We start from the raw sequence: 18426 nt of genomic DNA, 5'->3' as shown, positions 1-18426 counted from the left end.
TATTACACAAAACCAAATTACTATTAATTGCTTTGACTTCTATTACTCCTCACAACAGATGGCGTGTCTTCCGTTCTAATGAGCTAGTATCTACATTAGTCATACTTCCCAGATACATACAAAATCCATAAAGGAGGCCATGTGGCACATGGAAACAGAGGTGTTTTGGGAGTTCAAGCCTGGCCGGGCCTCTTAATATCTGTGTGATCTTGGTAAAGTTACTTACTCTCTCTGTGTCTTGGTTTTAATTGGGATGAATAATGTCCATATCCCACCCCACCCCACCCCATCCCATCCCAACCAGAAAAACAATGTACATTCTTCATCATTTGCAGTTAGGAAAAGATGACATTCTGGAGAATGTCTAACATTCAGGCACACAGGTTTACAATGGGGAAGGATAACTAGGGATCCTCCTCTGTCTGTAGTCTAAGGGGCAGGCAGTTACACCTCATCACAGGGCACATTTCAGGAAACTTCCTATCTAGGGGTTAAAATCGTGGAACAGACTAAGATGTCATTTCTTTCTTCTCATCCACAGCCTCTATCCCGGCAACAGAGTAACAATAGCATCAGACAACTGGAAGGTACCTACAAAGTTACCCAACCTCATGTACTGCACAGGACAGAAATTCCCCGTAACACCCCTGACTAGCTGTTATTAAGAATCTACTGGATCACTTCCGTGTGCAGGAAGCTCAGTACTTCCAAAGGCATTTCAGTACAGTGTTGGGGAATGCTATTCCACACAAAAAGTTTGCTTGTAATTGTAAATATGCTTCATTTAACTCCATCCTATGGTTTTTGAAGCAACTCATAAAAGACTTGTTTTGTAGGACAGTTAATCAAACACTTACAGGCATGTTTGCATGGCAGCCATTACATCTCTCTTTATTCTGCACTTCTCCAGGGCTAAACACCCTCAGGTTTCCAGGCCCTTTGCAAGCTTTGTTGACCTTATCAGCCAAGAGACAATGAACACCAAACACCCAAACCTCAAATTCAGTCTGACTGGCAGAGGACAAGATTGTTACTTCCAACGGCCTGCTCATTCTGCTTCTACTAACACATTCTAAAAATGGGCCAGGGCTTGTCATATAGATTTTTATCCAAATCCATGAAGCAGTCACTTCATTCACACTGCAGAATGTACATTCATTCATTTGACATATTCCTTCTTCCATCCATTTAATTCAATCTTCCCTCCATTTAATAGACTCTTTTAAGGATGTCTTAAATTCTAGCGGTTCCTAGATAATAATGATTAACCCATTATTCCCATGTTACTAAGGTTTACAGAGGTTTCTCAGAAAGTGTCTTGGGTGCCCTCTCCTTGAACAGTTAAATCTAACTTTCCCAATACTCTCTTACAAGAGGGCTTACCATATTTTAAGGTAAAACTTTTTCAAACACGTGGTATACCTATGTGCACTTCAGAAGAAAATTCTTTGTTTGCTAAAGCTCTACGAATCATAAAAGTTAGATGCAATATGGAACAACTTGAGAAAATTCTCAGATAATTAAGATAGTCCATTGAAATGAGCCCTTTTAATAGGAATTAATCTATATTTCCCAACATTACCTTAATCTACTCTGTCCTATAAACACATACTGGTCAAGGATACAGAGCCCCAGACAACAAGTCAGAAAACATGTGCTGTGTTCTTGACATGGATTTTGGTTCACTAAGATTCTTGAAGCTTCTTTATTTCAGTGTAGACATATTTCCAAGTTACTAATAATACCTTTATCCCAGACATGTCAGGGGAAATTAGGAGCATTAATTGGACATTCCACAAAGTAAGTGACACAAAAGTTGCTCTCATGTATGGGTACTAAACCAGGCATTAGTAAACCTGAGTTCTAACCTTCGCTCTAGCCTCAGGGAAGTCACTTCGCAAGTCTGGGCTTGAACATCCCCATCTATAAGGTACAGACCCTGGGCTAAATGATCTCTGAGGATCCCCCTGCTTGCTCAACTCTGCTACATGGTTCAAAATAAACTGAGCAAAAGTGCGTAGGATATTCCACATTTAGCTACATAGCCTTAACTGTTGCCTAGGAAATGTGTATTCACCCTGATACTTAAGACCCCATACTTCGAGGTGGCTAGCAATATTCTGATGAGAGGGGGAAAAATGAGGAACTCTCCTACCCAGTCCTGTGTCAACAAGGAAGCAGTACTGCTAGGTACAGGTGTGAACTCATCTGTACCCACGCATCCGCTCACGCATGGACAGGCAGTGACTAGCGTGGAGACCACAGAGGGCTCTGCTATGTAATCTAATCTCCTGTGGATTTCAGGAAAAATTTCAGGGAAAAAAAGTTCCATGAAATTTTAAATGTTACTAAGTCTAGTAACCCTACACTAGAACTCTTTATTTCCTTACAGCTAAATTGAGTGAGCAGGAGGTAGTCACTGTTATGACCTCCACACACTGGGCTAATGAGCAAAACATGATCAAACAACTCAAATTCCTAAAAAGCCAAAACAATGAAGTCCACACCAATGAATTCAGTTAACCTTACCTTGACAAAAGGTGTTGTTAACCCGCTTATAACCTTGTAGACATTCCATCATTTGGTTATACCCATGATAAGCTGTAAGGAGAAATAATTCTTTGTTACATGCTTAAATTCTTACAGTCCTAAACTACCAACGTGATAACCTAAGCCACCAAAGTCATGAGTGGTCTGTCTTATTCATTTCTAAGATACCCAACTCAACATATAGCAGTTTCTTTCACTTATCCCTGTTTTTCAGTATACTTCCTATTCTGCAATAGATAGAGTCCCAAGTAGTTGTCAGCAAATCTTGATTATGTTAATCCAAAGAATCATAAGACTATTTTATATTTTCTTCCAATTAGTGATTATTTATATTACAGAGGATCTATTCCTCCCCAAATGATTGGCTACAGGCATTTGAATTTTCTTATAAGTTGGAGTGAACATACATCCTGGCCTGCCTGGGACAGCCCTGGGTTGAGCACTCTATTGTACTCTCACAAGTGGCCCAGTTCCAAAAATAAACTATATGCTCACCTAAATATTGGCTCACATATGCTGGTAATGAGGGATTGTTACTACTATGAACCCGAGAAGAATAGAAGATGAAAAGAGGAAGCCAGGCAAGGAGAAGGGCTGCTGTGATCATCGGTATGGTTCATCACCCTTAATCTACTCTTTTCACCAATACAATGGAATTGTATTTGGTATTTATTAATTAATTTGGAATTGTATTTGGTAACAGCAGCATTGTATTTTCACCAATACAATGCTGCTGATACCAAATAACCAACAAAACCCCATTCACGGATTCTGGCACTCTTAACTGAGATCCAAGAGACTTCTTGGCATAATGGATACAGCCTAAGTTCAGGGACCAAGCAGTTCAAATCCTGGCTCTGCCTATCAATAGCTCTGCGACCCTGGGAGACAAGCTTTCCGGCTTTCAAATGGCAATTCTATACAGTGGGAGTATTCACAACTACTGAGCAGGTCAGGGCTAGTGTGGATTTTAGATATAATTTATGCAAAATGCCTACCACCATGCCTGACAAAACCACTCACGAGATGACAGATGTCTTTATTTCCTCCCATACGGTATTCTTTCATTAAGATCATGAGCAACAGAAAATGGCCAATAATCAAAACAGGATGGATGGTGAGACCACTAAAAAGACCTGAACAAAGAGTAAAGAGGAAAAATTCAAATTGAAAAGGAAATTTTCTCTCAGAAAACAAAATTGTTTTGCCCCAACACATGCTCTTTACTCTCACCACTAATGGAATGTTCCCTTCTCCTTCTTCACTTCCTTTCTTTGCTATATGTCCCATCTCTTCAGATCCTTCTGAATTCTAAGAAAAGGTTATAGTGAGGAGTCTTGGAATGGTGAGTTATAAGGAGGGAGAAATTGACATTTGGGGAGTCACCCCATTCAAGCTCCTTGCCCACATAACTAGTCTTCCATAGAATGGAGACTCTCTGGAGCAGGATGCCTACAGAGATCTTGGGATCTCTGTGAACTCTTCAAATGAAAAAGAGAGGATAACTTGTTTAAAAAGTTTCAACAGTCATCTACCTCGAGGCAGAGAGTCAGACCAGATGATCTCTTCAGGTCCTCCAGCTTAGGATTCTATGTTAATTTTCTTCTAAAAACTTTTAAAGGACCAGTGACTTGTTCATGCAAAGTACATTTTTAAAAGATTACAGAGTATTTAATGAAATCATTTGCAGATTTAAAATTAAGTTTTCACAGTAAAAACTCATCAACAGTGAAAGGTCTTTCTGTATGTGGCTAAACAAAAACTTCAAACATTAAATAAAAGCCATTTGAAAACTGAAGTTTGAACTACTTCAAGTGAAAATTTAAAAAAAAAAAAAAAAAAGCATGGAACACAAAACCATAGCATATAAAGCCAAGGAAAGTCTGCTCTCTTCCAAAAAGAATATAATTTAGAGAGTAGTACCAACCAAGGAAAGGAAAGTTTCTAAATGACACAGGAAGAATGTGACCCTGAGTGTGTTTCTTGGGAGTGAGTCACTTAGGACAGCACAAACAAAGTAAATGTCAAGATGTTAATAGTTTACTTCAGTCATAATCCACATTGCCCTTCCTGAAATGAAATCAATCGCTTGAATTTTATACATTACATGAGCCAACATGAATTTTTTTTTTTAAGATTTTATTTATTTATTTGACAGAGAGAGAGAGAGAGCACAAGTAGGCAGAGAGGCAGGCAGAGGGAAAGGGAGAAGCAGACTCACCACAGGGAGCCCAATGTGGGGCTTGATCCCAGGACCCTGGGATCATGACCTGAGCTGAAGGCAGCCACTTAACCAACTGAGCCACCCAGGCGCCCCCAACATGAATTTATTTTTGTCAGCATTTAGTCAAAAGTGATAGCAACTTTGTGCTTTCACATTCTCCTTAATTACTAGCACTAAAACACAGAATTAACAAAACCATTTAAAGCAGTGAATTTATGCTCAGAAAACACAATTCTAAATAAAAACAACAGAAGGTCGGGAGTAGAGGTTAGGGATTAAAAAACAACAACAAGAATCTAGGATTCTCTTTACCCCTAACTTCTGTCCCTCTCTTTCAACTTTGGGATTGAGAAAATGGAGGAAAGGGAAGCAGTTAAGCAAAAACCACAGAAAGAAGGAGGGATAAGAAAAAGACATAAGATAAGAGAAAAGATGGAACAAGTATTTAGAGAACATGAACTTGGCCCCAGAATAAAGTTGGAAGAACTGGACTTCTCCTTCTGCAGTCCTGAGACTTAGAGGTGGGAAACATACCGTCCTCTCCACAATATTCCTACAGACAAACTTACACAGTATATGAGGGATAGGCCATTAAAAGAAAGAAAGAAAAAAAAAAAAGCTTTGCTTTTTCAACATTTTAGATATAGACTCTTGTTTCATGATACATATGACTCAACAGCAAATGACTAAGCTGGGAGTCAAAATCAGGTCTGTCTAGCTCCAAACTCCATGCTCTTTAAATCATATCAAATCTCTCCTGGATATCCCTTTGGTCAGGTTGCCAGAATAATTTTAGGCACATGGATCTTTCAGTGAGGAGGGATTATAGCACTCAACCCACTTACTGGAAATCCAAATTACCAGTCATTATTGAATCAGCATAAAAAGTCCACAGGGGACATTCTCAGTAATGAAGGTCTTCATGTGATCTTTCCCTAAGTGAAGAATTCACTAGTTGCAGGAAATTTTAGTGGGTGTTTTCACAAATTAGTCCTCTAAGAAAAATAGAAGAAGTATCAACAAAATGAAATTCTAGGCATTATGTGTTTTAATAAGCAGTTCTCAATTGCCTTCTTAGTAATTTGGGGGTTCCGTGTTAGAAAACACATAAGTTTGAGAGACAAGGAGGTCCAAATGAGAGGCAATGAGACAATTATTAATTTGCTTTACTATGATGGCAGAACACTAGTACATAAAACAAAGCTTTGCCAAGATGGCAGATTCTAGACTGAACAGAGGTGTGAAAGGCAATTGAGAATATCAAATCAACAGGTGCTTAAGAAGAATGAATAAAAATTACCCAATTGAAGCAAATGAGAAATTCCTTGCAACACAAAGTGTAAAACACCTACTATAAAAATCTTCAGCATGTAAGGCAAAGGAAGATGACTAAGGAAAGTATCACTTGCTTTTTGGGAAAAATGTGATAAGTATTAAAAGAAAATCAAGTCACCTCTGTTTTTCTAAAAAATCTCTATTAGGAATCAGCCAGAGTTAATGCTACATTCAAAAACTAAAAATGTTAACTACAATTGGGGAAAAAGTAACAGAGACTCACAAATCTGGATTTACTCAATCAACAGGTCCTAAAAACCAGAATTTATAGACTAACCAAAACATGTATCAGTATAGATTCAAGTCATTGAGAACTGTGATGTTATAAAAAATGTGGTGACTGGGGCACCTGGGTGGCTCAGTCAGCTAAGAGTCCGAATCTTGGTTTCAGCACAGGTCATGATCTCAGGGTCCTGGGATCCAGCCCCATGCTCAGTGGGGAGTCTCTTCTCTCTCTCCCCCTCTCCCTCTACTTGTGCCCCTCTCCCCACATACGTGTGCGCAAGTGCATGCACACGTTCTCTCTCTCTCCCTCAAATAAATAAATAAATCTCAAAAAAAAAAAAAATTAAAAGTGGTGACTGAAAAGGAGAAAGTACTGTATCCTAGTGACTGTAGACTTCTTCTTAGAGGTCAGCAACCAATCATTTCTCCATTTCAGCCTTTTTTTTTTTTTTTTAGTGAAATCTGAAAACTTACACTATAACAAACTTCTATTGTGGCTATTAATAAAAATTTCATTTAAGGAATTTAACCTAAGAAATAACAGCTTTACTAACTTATCAGTTTTTGAAACATTTACCATTTTTAAAGACATCTTATTTTCTCTTCACCTAAAGGAAAAAGAACCTCGTTTAGTGTACTGCCCTCTTAAAACACTTTTTAAAAATAACTGGAGAAGGCAACTGAGAACTGCTTATTAAAACACAGAATCAACAGGAAGTCTTTCTTAGACCTGAAGCAAGGTTTCTGGAAATGCCAATTATAGCGCTATGTTCTAGAATTCAGTAAGAGTTCTTTGAAAGTTTAATGCTAGCTCCACATTAAAACAGTGATCATAAGGCAACAGATATGCTACATTGACATTCAAAGGAATGATGAAACATCACTTACATGGCTTCTTAGGGCATTTCTGGCATTTGTTAAAGCCCCAGGAGGTACCCACAGTTCCACAGCAGTCCTCCTGCTTTGAAAGGCCAGGGAGCGCCTTGCCACACTGCAGTGATGAGATGTGAAATAGGAAGGTTAATTGAGTGCAAGATGCCCAGCCCTAGAGCACTGCTGGGCTTCCCGGTCACATTACAAAACAGTTCCCTTGTTATCGACACAATTAGAGAGGGATAAAAAAAAAAAACCCTCAAACTTTGAAACAAAACACCAGAACCGAATCAATACGACATTAATGAACAAGCATATTTCTAAGAGCTTCTTGGCATGTTGAGAGTCTTAAGAAAATCTGTCACTGCTCAGAGCACTTCATAAAACATACGTTTCCAATGCCCCCCTCTTCTGTTTTTTTTTCCCTTAAGAAGAATCTCAACTCGGGGTGCCTGGGTGGCTCAGTCGTTAAGCGTCTGCCTTCGGCTCAGGTCATGATCCCAGGGTCCTGGGATCGAGCCCCGCATCAGGCTCCCTGCTCCGTGGGAAGCCTGCTTCTCGCTCTCCCACTCCCCATGCTTGTGTTCCTGCTCTCACTATCTTTCTCTCTGTCAAATAAATAAATAAAATCTTTAAAAAAAAAAAACAATTCAACTCAAAAGTTCAACATAAACTTTTAAAATTTAGTGTAACTGCTGGAAGCTCTGCTGTGGATCATCAGGGAACAGAGCTGTAAGGGTGTGGGGCAGGTGTGTCAACCTTGAGAAAGTGGCCCAGGTCCCATCTACAAGAGGCTTTTGGTCTTCTTACAACCACCAAGGCCTTGGCAGGAACAGGACAGGAGAGGGCGGGACAGGAAACGATCACTGGCTCCACCAGATCAGCTTTGGCAGAGATGAAAGCCCCACACAGCCACGTGGTCTGAGCCAGGGAGGTCAGCCAAGTTAGGAAGGGGCTGGCAGGGTTAAGCAAAGGCTGGCAGGGAGAAGAATGGGGCTTACAGTTGTCAAATATAAAGACCCATCTCCTCTCCTGGTAAATCACGGGAGGTCTGAAGAGGCTGAGAGGAAGGGGCCTGCAATCAGACTAACCCAATGAGGTCAGGAAGGGCCTAGGCAAACAGATCCTACTCTGTGTACCCACTCTGAGGCCATCTGTGCCAGAAAGGCCACGTGGCTCTCCATCGACACTTTTGTCGGCTAAGCCCAGAATCCACACCTGAAGGGTCATTCTGCCTTCCTCTGCCTCAACCTCTGAAAAGTCCTCCAAACAGTTTCCAGTGTCATCTTTCCAAAGACGAATCTGATGACATCACTCAACTGGTTAAAAACCTTCCGTGATTCCCATAGTCTGAAGACCGCAGACGCCCTGGGATGATATACAGGGTTCTCCCTACCCTGCCTCAGAGAAGATGACTTTCCCTCTGCCCCCCTCCACCTCTCTACATCTAGCCTTCGGGCACACTAAAAGACTGTTTATTTTCTGAACAAATGTCTTTCCAAGAGCTGTCTCCTTCCTCTGCTAAGCCCTATACCCCTCCTTTTCCCTTTGCCTGGAGAAACTTTAACCAGTGAACTCCAGCTCTGAAAGGCTGTCATGGCGAAGCCTCCTGTCTCCTCAGCTTCAGCGAGCTCCTCCTTTCTCTTCCCCCCACAGCACACTGCACAGATCCACTGCCTCCGCTACGCTTTTTAATTAAATGCAGATGTATCTTACGTATCTTTATATCCCAATACACAGTGCCCATGCTCAATAAATTCTGAACGAAGGAAGGAGCAAACAATCCAAGGAACTAAGAAACAACCCAGCTGCGGTCCATCCAGACAAGCAGTGGCTCTGTGAAAACCAGGAAAAGGTAGCAAACACACCCAGGCTAGTGAGCGCAACACGGTGACAGAGAGTCTGGGCAGGTGGTGACCCTTAGAAGGGCAGGGGACGCCAGGCACCTGGCAGGCCTACGGGTCCAGGCAGACAGCATTCTGACGGAGGCTGTAAGTGACTACAGGTCCGAAATCGTAAAACAAAGCCAGGGAAGGCCTGGCACAGTTAATGAAGGTTTAGTTCCATCCTAGTTCTGAAGTCCTTAGGTTTTTGTGGTTTTTAACAAGATTTTGACAGGATGTTGTGTGCTCTCGAAGACAGTAAATGATGGGGGTTTGGGGGGTGGGGGAGAGAGGGCAGGGAGATGGGGAGGAACGTGAACACACCAACAAATAAGAACCTGACAGAAGAAAAGCATACAGTGGCTGGGTTCAGGTCGTTCCTGGACTCCTTCGGCTCAGTCACAGAAGGCTTACATCTGAAAGAGGAAGCAGGAGGAAGGAAGAGAGAACTGTGCTATGGGTCTAAGACTGGAAACCAGCGATGATGTTGAGAACACAGAGGTCTGTCTCCACTGCTGCATTCTGCTGCCAGGGTGCCTCCTGTTCATTCCCAGTTTTATCAAGACACCAGTGTACCTCAGATGTAGATCATTCTTGTACCAGACTCTTCAGGTTCTTCTCTTCATCAAGTAAAACTTTCAACACTTGGGGATTTTATATGCTCAAAATTTTAGTAGCAGTTAAAATCCAATTTTCACCTCAGATTCCTAGAATGTTTTATTTGGTAGGGTAAAAATAAATCCTCGCTCTCTACCAGGCCTCAGAAAAGGTACAAGATTTTCATTACAGGATTCGGGCTGCTTTATCCCATGGCTTTGTTTTTGCAGGTCCAAGGCCAAGAGCAGCACAAACCATCCAAATCGATTAAATAAATGACGGTGTAGGTGGTACCACGAAACTGTGTGTTCTTCTCAAAACTGGGCCTGCACAAGATAATAATAGGCTGCAAGGGATGAAGTCAGGCTTATAACATGGCACAAAGTCTCACACATGCCCCCTGAGGTAGTTAATTATGAAGAGGCTTCCATGCGAGCCAGAAAAAGCCTGAGAGATCTTTGTGGGCACAGGCAGGCTCTCACACAAGAGATTACACCTACCACCATGAGGTCTGACTTGGATGTAGGAAGTAGCCAGAGGAAAAAGAAGGGGGAAGAGGATCTTTTCTCCTCCACACTAAAGGTCACTTTGGGGAGAATCACGAAGAACAGGAGGAGTTAGCATTCAGAATGCCCTTCTCTACAAGTAGTGGATTCTGCTTCTTCATGAGACACCATCCCAAGGACCCAAGACGGGCTCTGCCCACCTGCATTTTTATGCCCAGATTGAGGTGATTTTTGACAAGTTAAAAACACAAATGGAATTTCTCCTATGTGACTCATTCACCACATTTTCAGAGAAAGCCTATCTCTCATTTCAAGGCATCTCTTATGTATAAGCCATCCAGAAGAAATGTATTAAAAAATTTACAACCAATATTTAGCTATCTCAAGCCAGAAAGAAAAATCTATCCTGTCAAATGAGCGTTGTGCTGGAGCTCCTCAAAAACCTCACCCACCCTCGGGCTGCACACCGGGGACACTGTTACTCCACATGTCCGTGCTAGGTTCGGCAAAAGCACGACCCACCTAGAGCAGCAAGCAGAACAGTGCTGGTTCTGATAACCAGGTCCTGTGAGCGACAAGCGAAGAAAGGAGAGGTGAGACTCTCCTCATCATGGTATGACCATGATGGCGGAATTGAGATATGTTAAGCAAGCTTGTTGGCCGAAGCCAGGTGCGTGATAAAGGGATGAGAAGGACTAAAGGCCACAAATCAAAGGAAGAGAGGATTTATGTCATTCAGCAGGAAACCTTTTTGACAGTGAATGCTCCTCAGCAATGGAAGATGCTGACATCTTCACTGGGAGCAGAAGCTGGAGGACCACCAGGCAGGAATGTCCAGGATATGAAGTGGGTGACTTCTATGGTTTCTGCCAGGTCTGGGGTTCTGTGTTCAATACCTACTGATAGGTCACATTACTTGATTTAGAAAAGGCAAATTACGAGACACTGGAGCCAACCTGAAGAACTTTTGTTGCTCTCACATCTGTGTCCAGGACTGTGTCTGGGTAGATGCACTCCTAACCATCTTTTTTAAAGTCTTCCTTCCTTCCTCACATTAGTCTCTCCAGAGATGCTCACCCCAGGCTGAGCTTCCTCCTACAGGACTTATGTAAACTAGACAGAAAAGAGAAAAACATAGAGCTACCCCCAGCCCCAATTCACCAGTGCACTGGCCATGATTCTTAGAAGACTGAGTGCAAGAAAATAATTCAGGGACCTTTCCTTCCTCCCTGTATCAGCACTATGTCTCCAAAGGTAAAGCTATTCAAGAATTGTTACAATTGCTCCATGAATAGCTGTGTTTTACCTTTTATAACACAAAATTATCACACGCGATGGCACGAAAACCTTTAATTTTTAAAGTAATTGTTAAGAATAAACAGACTGTGGAATAATGTACTTTTCTAAATCTTGACCCAGCTGAGAAAACTTCAGACTTCAACCTCAGCTTTGAGGTACTACATTGGCACTTTCTTGATCCTCAAAGTTAAGCTGTGATTGCCCTTGTTTTTAGATCTCCCTATAAATACATGAGCAGGAATGATAGTTCAAAACTTACCATTTGGCAACCAAGACCCGTCATTTTTGTCAATTAAAAACTCACCACTGGAGATGCTCCAGAGATGAATGGTAATTTGAGGAGGTTGTGATAAATATTGGAGCATGGCTTCATAAGATTTAATTTTCATGCCTTAAAATTACTAGTACCCACAGTATCCTCATTCTAAGAGTGTTTGCTGTGTTTTGCCGGGATCTGGGGAAGGAAGATCCAGTGGTGGGTAAAAGAAGAGCATGCTGGATTATAATTAGCAAACCTGGATCTAAATCCCCACTCTCTCTCAGGAGCAGTGAGATGTTCACCAGACTGTCCAGCCTCTCTGGGCTAATAATGGGACAATGGGACAATAATCCCAACAGCAAAGGATTGTGGCGAGATTAAATGATGTCTGTCTGCCCTATCCCTTCAGCTCCTGTGCAGGGGCTGGAAAAAAGTGACCCTTAAGGTGTGTTGTGCATCAGGACATAGCATTCAGTAAACAGAGCGTGGGCTGAATCCTCGTCTGCCCTCTCAGCTGGTGTCCCGTGTTGAGTACAACCTAGAAAATGTTCAAGAGCTGGCTATCTGTTAGCTTCCTAGCATACATTTATTAAAATGGTTCAGATATTCCACTAGTAAAAGGGCCACTCAATGGAGATGGCCACCATGTCAAGGACCTACTATTTAGTCTTCCTATTTAAGACATTTTAAAATGACAATATCAAAATACTCTTGGGAATTATCATTTATCACACGTACAGAACTCGTTTTACTTTGTGATCAGGAACCATTCTACAATAAAGCATAAAATACTGAGTTTAAATAAAGAATGTTTTCCCAAAGAGAATAAGGCACTGGAGCCAAAAAAAAAATACAACTTAAAAATGTTGAAGTGATACAGATTTTTTAAATGCACTGAAGTAAAACATGAAAGAACAGAGAAGGCTGACTCACTGCAACTCTTGCAAGAGTATGCAGGACTGTGTTTAAGCAAGAGCTGAAACAAGACAGTGACTCAGCCGCTGGACTGGAGAGACAGATTCCAAAGAGATGGAGCAGCTCTAGCTAAGCCCAAGACTGACCACCAACTGGGAGAGGACCCAGGGGCAGGTGGGTGGGAGGGGAAGGGTGGAGGAAGGCAGGCCAAAGACAGAGGAACAGAGAGAGTGGGTGGGGAAAGTCAGAGAATGAGGCAGAGCTGAGCCATGGAGAATTTTCCAAATTTGGGATTCAGTTTGTGGTTAGGTACCAAACTGATCAGAAGATAGTTCCTTTTCCCAAAGCAAAAAGTTTTGGATTGCTTCCAGGGAAATATCTGGCATCTTTGAAGTAATGGCAAACACAGAAATATTGATAAAGAGGAGGAGAAAGAGAAGGAAAAAATTGTTTTTATATAAGTATAGTTCTCTACATCTGCAACTTCCCCTCAAGAGTAAAAAAGAATTATCAGCATAGAGTATATTGTTCATGGGGGAGTGGGGGGAGGAAGAAATTACATTTAAAGTCAACATGAAAGGTTATCAGAGGACCAAAAAAAACCAAAATTGGATAATTATTAAAGGACTAGTAGCAATACTTCTCCTCAAGGAAAGAGCACAAAGGAGGTTTTATTTTTTTTAAAGATTTTATTTATTTATGTGAGAGAGAGAGAGATCTCGTGTGCGTGCCCATGAGCGGGGTGAGGGGCAGATGGAGAAGGAGACTCCCTGCTGAGCAAGGAGCCTAATGCAGGGCTCCATCCAGGGACTCCAGGATCATGACTTGAGCCAAAGGCAGACACTTAACCAACTGAGCCACCCAGGTGCCCCACAAGGGAGTTTTTAAGTTCAGCACAAAAAGAGCTCTTTCCCCAACAAATGCTATCCCCCACAAAGCACACACCCAGGCATCTCTGTGTCCATTAGAATTGGTGCTCTCTGAAGGTGAAATTGACCTTTCCACACAATCACAGTCCCTGTGGACCAAGTGAGTAGTGTAAAGATGATCCATAACAGAGTAAATGGTAAGAGCACAGCTTTTGAGGTTGGACCAACACGGGTTGACGTTGGCTGACTTGACCAGTTACCACATATATTATTACCATGGCAAAACTCTCAACCTCTCATTGCCTATATTCTCCAATATAAAACATAACTAAAAGTGCCCATTTTCACAGAGCTCTCAAGAGGACTGAGACAATACATATGAGACAGTTAGATGGCCAGCATGCACTAGGCTCACAATGTTAGATCCCTTTCTCTAGGACCCTCACCTAGAAACCCAGGTTGATTTAACAAAGGACTAAGTAACCTAACAATTATTCAGTATACAATGTCCCAGATTCAATTCATTAAGAAAAGAGATATAAAAATAATTTAGATACAGAAATGTGAAAAGAAGGGGCACCTGGGTGGCTCAGTCATTAAGCGTCTGCCTTCAGCTCAGGTCATGATCCCAGGGTCCTGAGATTGAGCCCCGCGTCAGGCTCCCTGCTCCGCAGGAGGCCTGCTTCTCCCTCTCCCACTCCCCCTGCTTGTGTTCCCTCTCTTTTCTGTCTCTCTCTCTCTCTGTCAAATAAATAAATAAAATCTTTAAAAAAAAAAAAAAGAAAGAAAAGAAATGTGAAAAGAAAAAGAAGATATTACAATTTTGCTAAAAATGTTCAAGTTTTCACAAAAGTACTCTGGCTAGTGAAAAAATAAATGCTCAAAGAATAAATGCTATGGAAGATTTCTAACTGTATGGATTTCATTTTAATTCTCCTCAAGAAACACATGATGTCACTGAATTACATAATTCAACCAGTTAATATCAATGTTCAAGTAGCAAATTTCACTTTGGGGACATCCAGATCCTTTTGGTCACCCACCATGTCTTGGTGCCAAAAGATCAAGACCATGAAGCCAGAATAGCAGAGCCCACTCTGCACCTCTTGCCTACAAGCACCCAGGGCTTAGTCATAAAACACTGCAGAACATGGAACTCACTAAAACAGGTCCCAGAAATATATCTGTCCTTCTAGGTTCAGCTGGTGTTATCCACTGAATATGTGCCTCATCCCCCAAATCCCTATGCTGAAGCCCTGAGCTCTAATGTGATGACATAGGGAGGTGGGGCCTTTGGGAAGTAATTAGGTTTATTTTTATTTTTTTCCATATTCATATAACTTTTATTACAGTATATTGTTATAATTGCTAATCTCTTACTATGCCTAATTTATTTATTTATTTATTTTTAATTAATTTTTTTTCAAATTTTTATTTAAATTCTAGTTAGTTAACATACAGTGGAATACTGGTTTCAGGAGTAGAATTTAGTGACTCATCACTTACATATAACAGTGCCCATCATAAGTGGCATTTAGTGCCCTCCTTAATATCCATCATCCACTGAGACCATCCCCTGCCCACTTCCCCTCTATCAACCCTCAGTCTGTTCTATAGAGGGGAAGTAATTAGGTTTAAATGAAGTCATGAGAGTGGAGCCACCATGATGGGATTAGTGTCCTTAGAAGGAGGGGAATGAAGACAGAGCACAGATTCCCTCTCTTTCTACCACATGAGCACATCAAGAAGGTGGGTGTCTGGACACCAGGAAAACAGCCCCACCAGTAACTGAATCTGTGAGCATCTCGATCTGACTTCCAGTCTCCCCAGCTGTAAGAAAGTAAGTTTTGGTTGTGTAAGCTACCCAGACTACGGTATTTTGTTATGGCAGCCTGAGCCAATGTATACAGATAGCAATGGTTTCTTGTGAATACTCCATGTCCAAAAGAGATGGCCTAAGAGCCAGGATGAAATAGTACAAAGAACAGTGAAGTAGGAACCACAAAGCTCAGTTCTAGTCCTCACCAACCTCAAAGTCAATACCAGACGTGAAGCAAACTAATTCACTTCTCTGGACTTTAGCCTCCTCATCAACAAAGTTTTAAGGATGCTAATCCTCAATGATGTGCCTACATTCTATGATTTTATAAAGGCTCCAGTGCAGAGGTAGAGAATAACCAGGGAGCTAGGAGTGGAATGCTTTGCCGTGTCAGGGAAATCCTATGAAGGTCAGTGTTCCTTAAATGTCCCCTGTCTGGCCAGATGGATACAGGACATTACATGATGCTGCCTGTTTGCCAGTCCTAACATCACACCTTGGCCTAGATCAGTGTGATCAGTGATAATCAGTATGGGTCTCCTCTTCCTGACCCTACTTCATGCTCACCCCTTTCCTGATAGCCAGTATTCACAAAAAAAGGTAGCTCTGTCTTCCTGAAAATAGTCTCAGCTCTTAAACAGCTATTTTCTAGATTATAGTAATTATAACGAATTGCATTGTGATTATCAAGAGGCAAAGTATCAGAAATTATTCAAGATAGTCATGGAGATGCAGATTTTGCATATCTTGAGCTGTGACCCATTATAAAGTCACGTTATGACTGATCACCCCATACTGCATGGGTGTCCTGTAAATTATCCCACCTATGCAGTTGAGATGTTCATCTCCATCCAGAGCTAGATGATCTTATTCCAACGTTCTGGCACAAAACTGAGGTTTTCTGGCAAACAGAAGCTCTACCCTCAGTACTCTAAATTTGGTTGAGGAATGTGAATCCCTTTTTTGGAAATCCTGGACTTCTTTTCATAAAAACCAGAATGAGGTCCCTTATGGGGAAGTTCTAACTGTATATAATGGGGTGGATTCATCCAAACCTCTGTCACAGCTCTTCTTTATTCCTATCATCAATCTTTTTCACTATGATACAAACACATCTCCACTCCGGCAAAGTGACTTCTGCCCATCTTCCAAGCTAAACGGAGTTCCTGTAGCCTCTGGACCGACCGTGGCCCCAAACTAAACTGGAAAACCTCGGGAGAGCTCTTCAGTGTCCATGCACTAGAACATTAAAATATGTTTATTTCTATGTGCCAGTAGGAAAGAGGGTCCAAATATCTAAGCCTATCATTAATGCAACTAGAGCAACATATGTGATCAACTTGTCCTAAAAGCCTGTTGTCATAAAGGAGAATATCGTACGACAGAGCACTGGCGGTGTAACAGGCATTGTCTCATAAGAAGAGGAAAACGCTTAAATACTTCCAGATTTTCTAAAAGAACTTGTAAAAAATTTGCTTTGGCTTGAGCAGAACATTCTTTATAGGCAAGGTTTTTTTTGTTTTTTTTTTTTATCCACCCAGCTTTCTTTTATTAGAGTAATTAAAACAATGTTAGGCATTTGGGGTATCTGATACAACCATAATCCTCTGATATTTCAGGCTATTGATTTTACAAAATATCTACTGTGACTAGGGCATTAACTGCTGGAAACGTATCCACATTGATTTCTGACAGTGTATTTGTTTAAAGCCTGCTGAAGCCAAACCATGGGCTTTAAGGAATTCCAGACAACTGCTCTAGTTTATGAAATGGTATTTTAAAAGTTACACGAAGGCAGAAACGGTTGTAAAAAGTAACCTACAAAGGGGGGAAAAATTCCTAAGCATGAAACTTCTGATTCTGCTTGACATCTGTTCTAAAGAAACAATTAAATTTGAGATATTTCCTCCATCTCTACCATGATTTGAGCATTTCAACAGTCGTGATATATGTATCTTGCTATTCTTACATTGTGAAAAGAATAAGTATTGTCATGATTATACTCTGACATCATAATTCCCGTTAGTCTGTCCTTGCAGCAAAACAACACAAATCACATCATAAATCCTAGCACTCGATGGTCAGAACATGAAATTTATTCAAAGTTCCATTACCAAGGATGTGACTAAAAAGACAGACTCGTGTTGAGGGGGAAATAAAGAGGGGCATACAGACACAGTTGTTATTACCATGACAACCGGATCACTCCCAAAATGATGACCATAAAGGCCTCTTTTCCCCAATACTTCTTTCTACAACTGTATTGAGGGAAATTTTCTATATTAAGCTTCAGTGCTTCTCAGGTTCTTTTTTGTCTATGTAGAGATCATGCAAGGAACAAAAAACATTTTGGGCCTCATACCATTGTGCAAATTTTAACACGTGCCTCATCTGGTTACGCTCCCAGGTTTTCTGTGCCTTATCCAAGTACACAGAACTCAAAACTAATAATTACCTGTGGTTTGGTTGCAAATAGTGTAGAAAAACTAAATGCCACAAATCATATTAATAGGTTTCTTTAGTTCCCTGGGAGCAGGAAACCAGGTCTGTCTTGACCACACTCTGCCGCTTGTGGTGGGCACATTCACTGCTCACCGAAGAACCACTTGTCCCAGCTTCCTCGCATATGCCGGCTTCCTAACTACCATCAGTCAGCTCAGACTACTGTTAACAAAATATCCCAGTCTGGGGGGTTTAAATAACAGAAGACCATTTTCCCACAGCTCTACAGGCCTAAAGGGCAAGACGTATGAGCATGGCCAATTCCGGTGAGGTCTTTCTTCCTTGCTTGTAGGAGGCTGCCATCTTGCTGTGTCCACATATGGCAGAGAACGGGAGTCGGGAGTTCTCGGGTATCACTTCTTAAAAGGACACTAATTCTGTCATCTCAAGGCTCCACCCTTATAATCTCACTGAATCTTAATTACCTCCTTATTGACTCTATCTCCAAATAAAGTCACATCGGAGTTTGAGATTTCAACATATGTTTTGGGAGGGCCACAATTGAGTCCATAGCCCTGACAGGCAGGGCCAAGTGACTCATTCTGAAACAAGGGTTGTAGGAAAAGGAGT

At 41.3% G+C, this 18426-nt stretch overlaps 1 protein-coding gene across 12 annotated transcripts in view; it reads right to left on the bottom strand.

Moving 5' to 3' along the window:
* The window catches only part of LTBP1 (latent transforming growth factor beta binding protein 1), a 395639-nt gene that overhangs the window by 163140 nt on the left and 214073 nt on the right, over nucleotides 1–18426 (bottom strand). For 11 of the 12 annotated variants that reach the window (XM_064572096.1, XM_064572092.1, XM_064572089.1 and 8 more), the window contains 2 exons: nucleotides 7223–7325; nucleotides 2530–2601 (listed from right to left, as the gene is read on the bottom strand). In XM_064572096.1, the coding sequence (XP_064428166.1) occupies nucleotides 2530–2601; nucleotides 7223–7325 (175 nt within the window). The remainder of the gene's footprint in view (nucleotides 1–2529; nucleotides 2602–7222; nucleotides 7326–18426) is intronic. The other variant, XM_064572091.1, reaches the window with a different exon arrangement.

The sequence above is a fragment of the Mirounga angustirostris genome, unplaced genomic scaffold (genome assembly GCF_029215605.1).
Source record: "Mirounga angustirostris isolate CCGP_5_RB_7025 unplaced genomic scaffold, mMirAng1.0.hap1 SCAF_10, whole genome shotgun sequence".
NCBI lineage: Eukaryota > Metazoa > Chordata > Mammalia > Carnivora > Phocidae > Mirounga > Mirounga angustirostris.
Note: the sequence above shows the minus strand (reverse complement) of the source record. Positions and strands in the feature narration are given on the sequence as shown.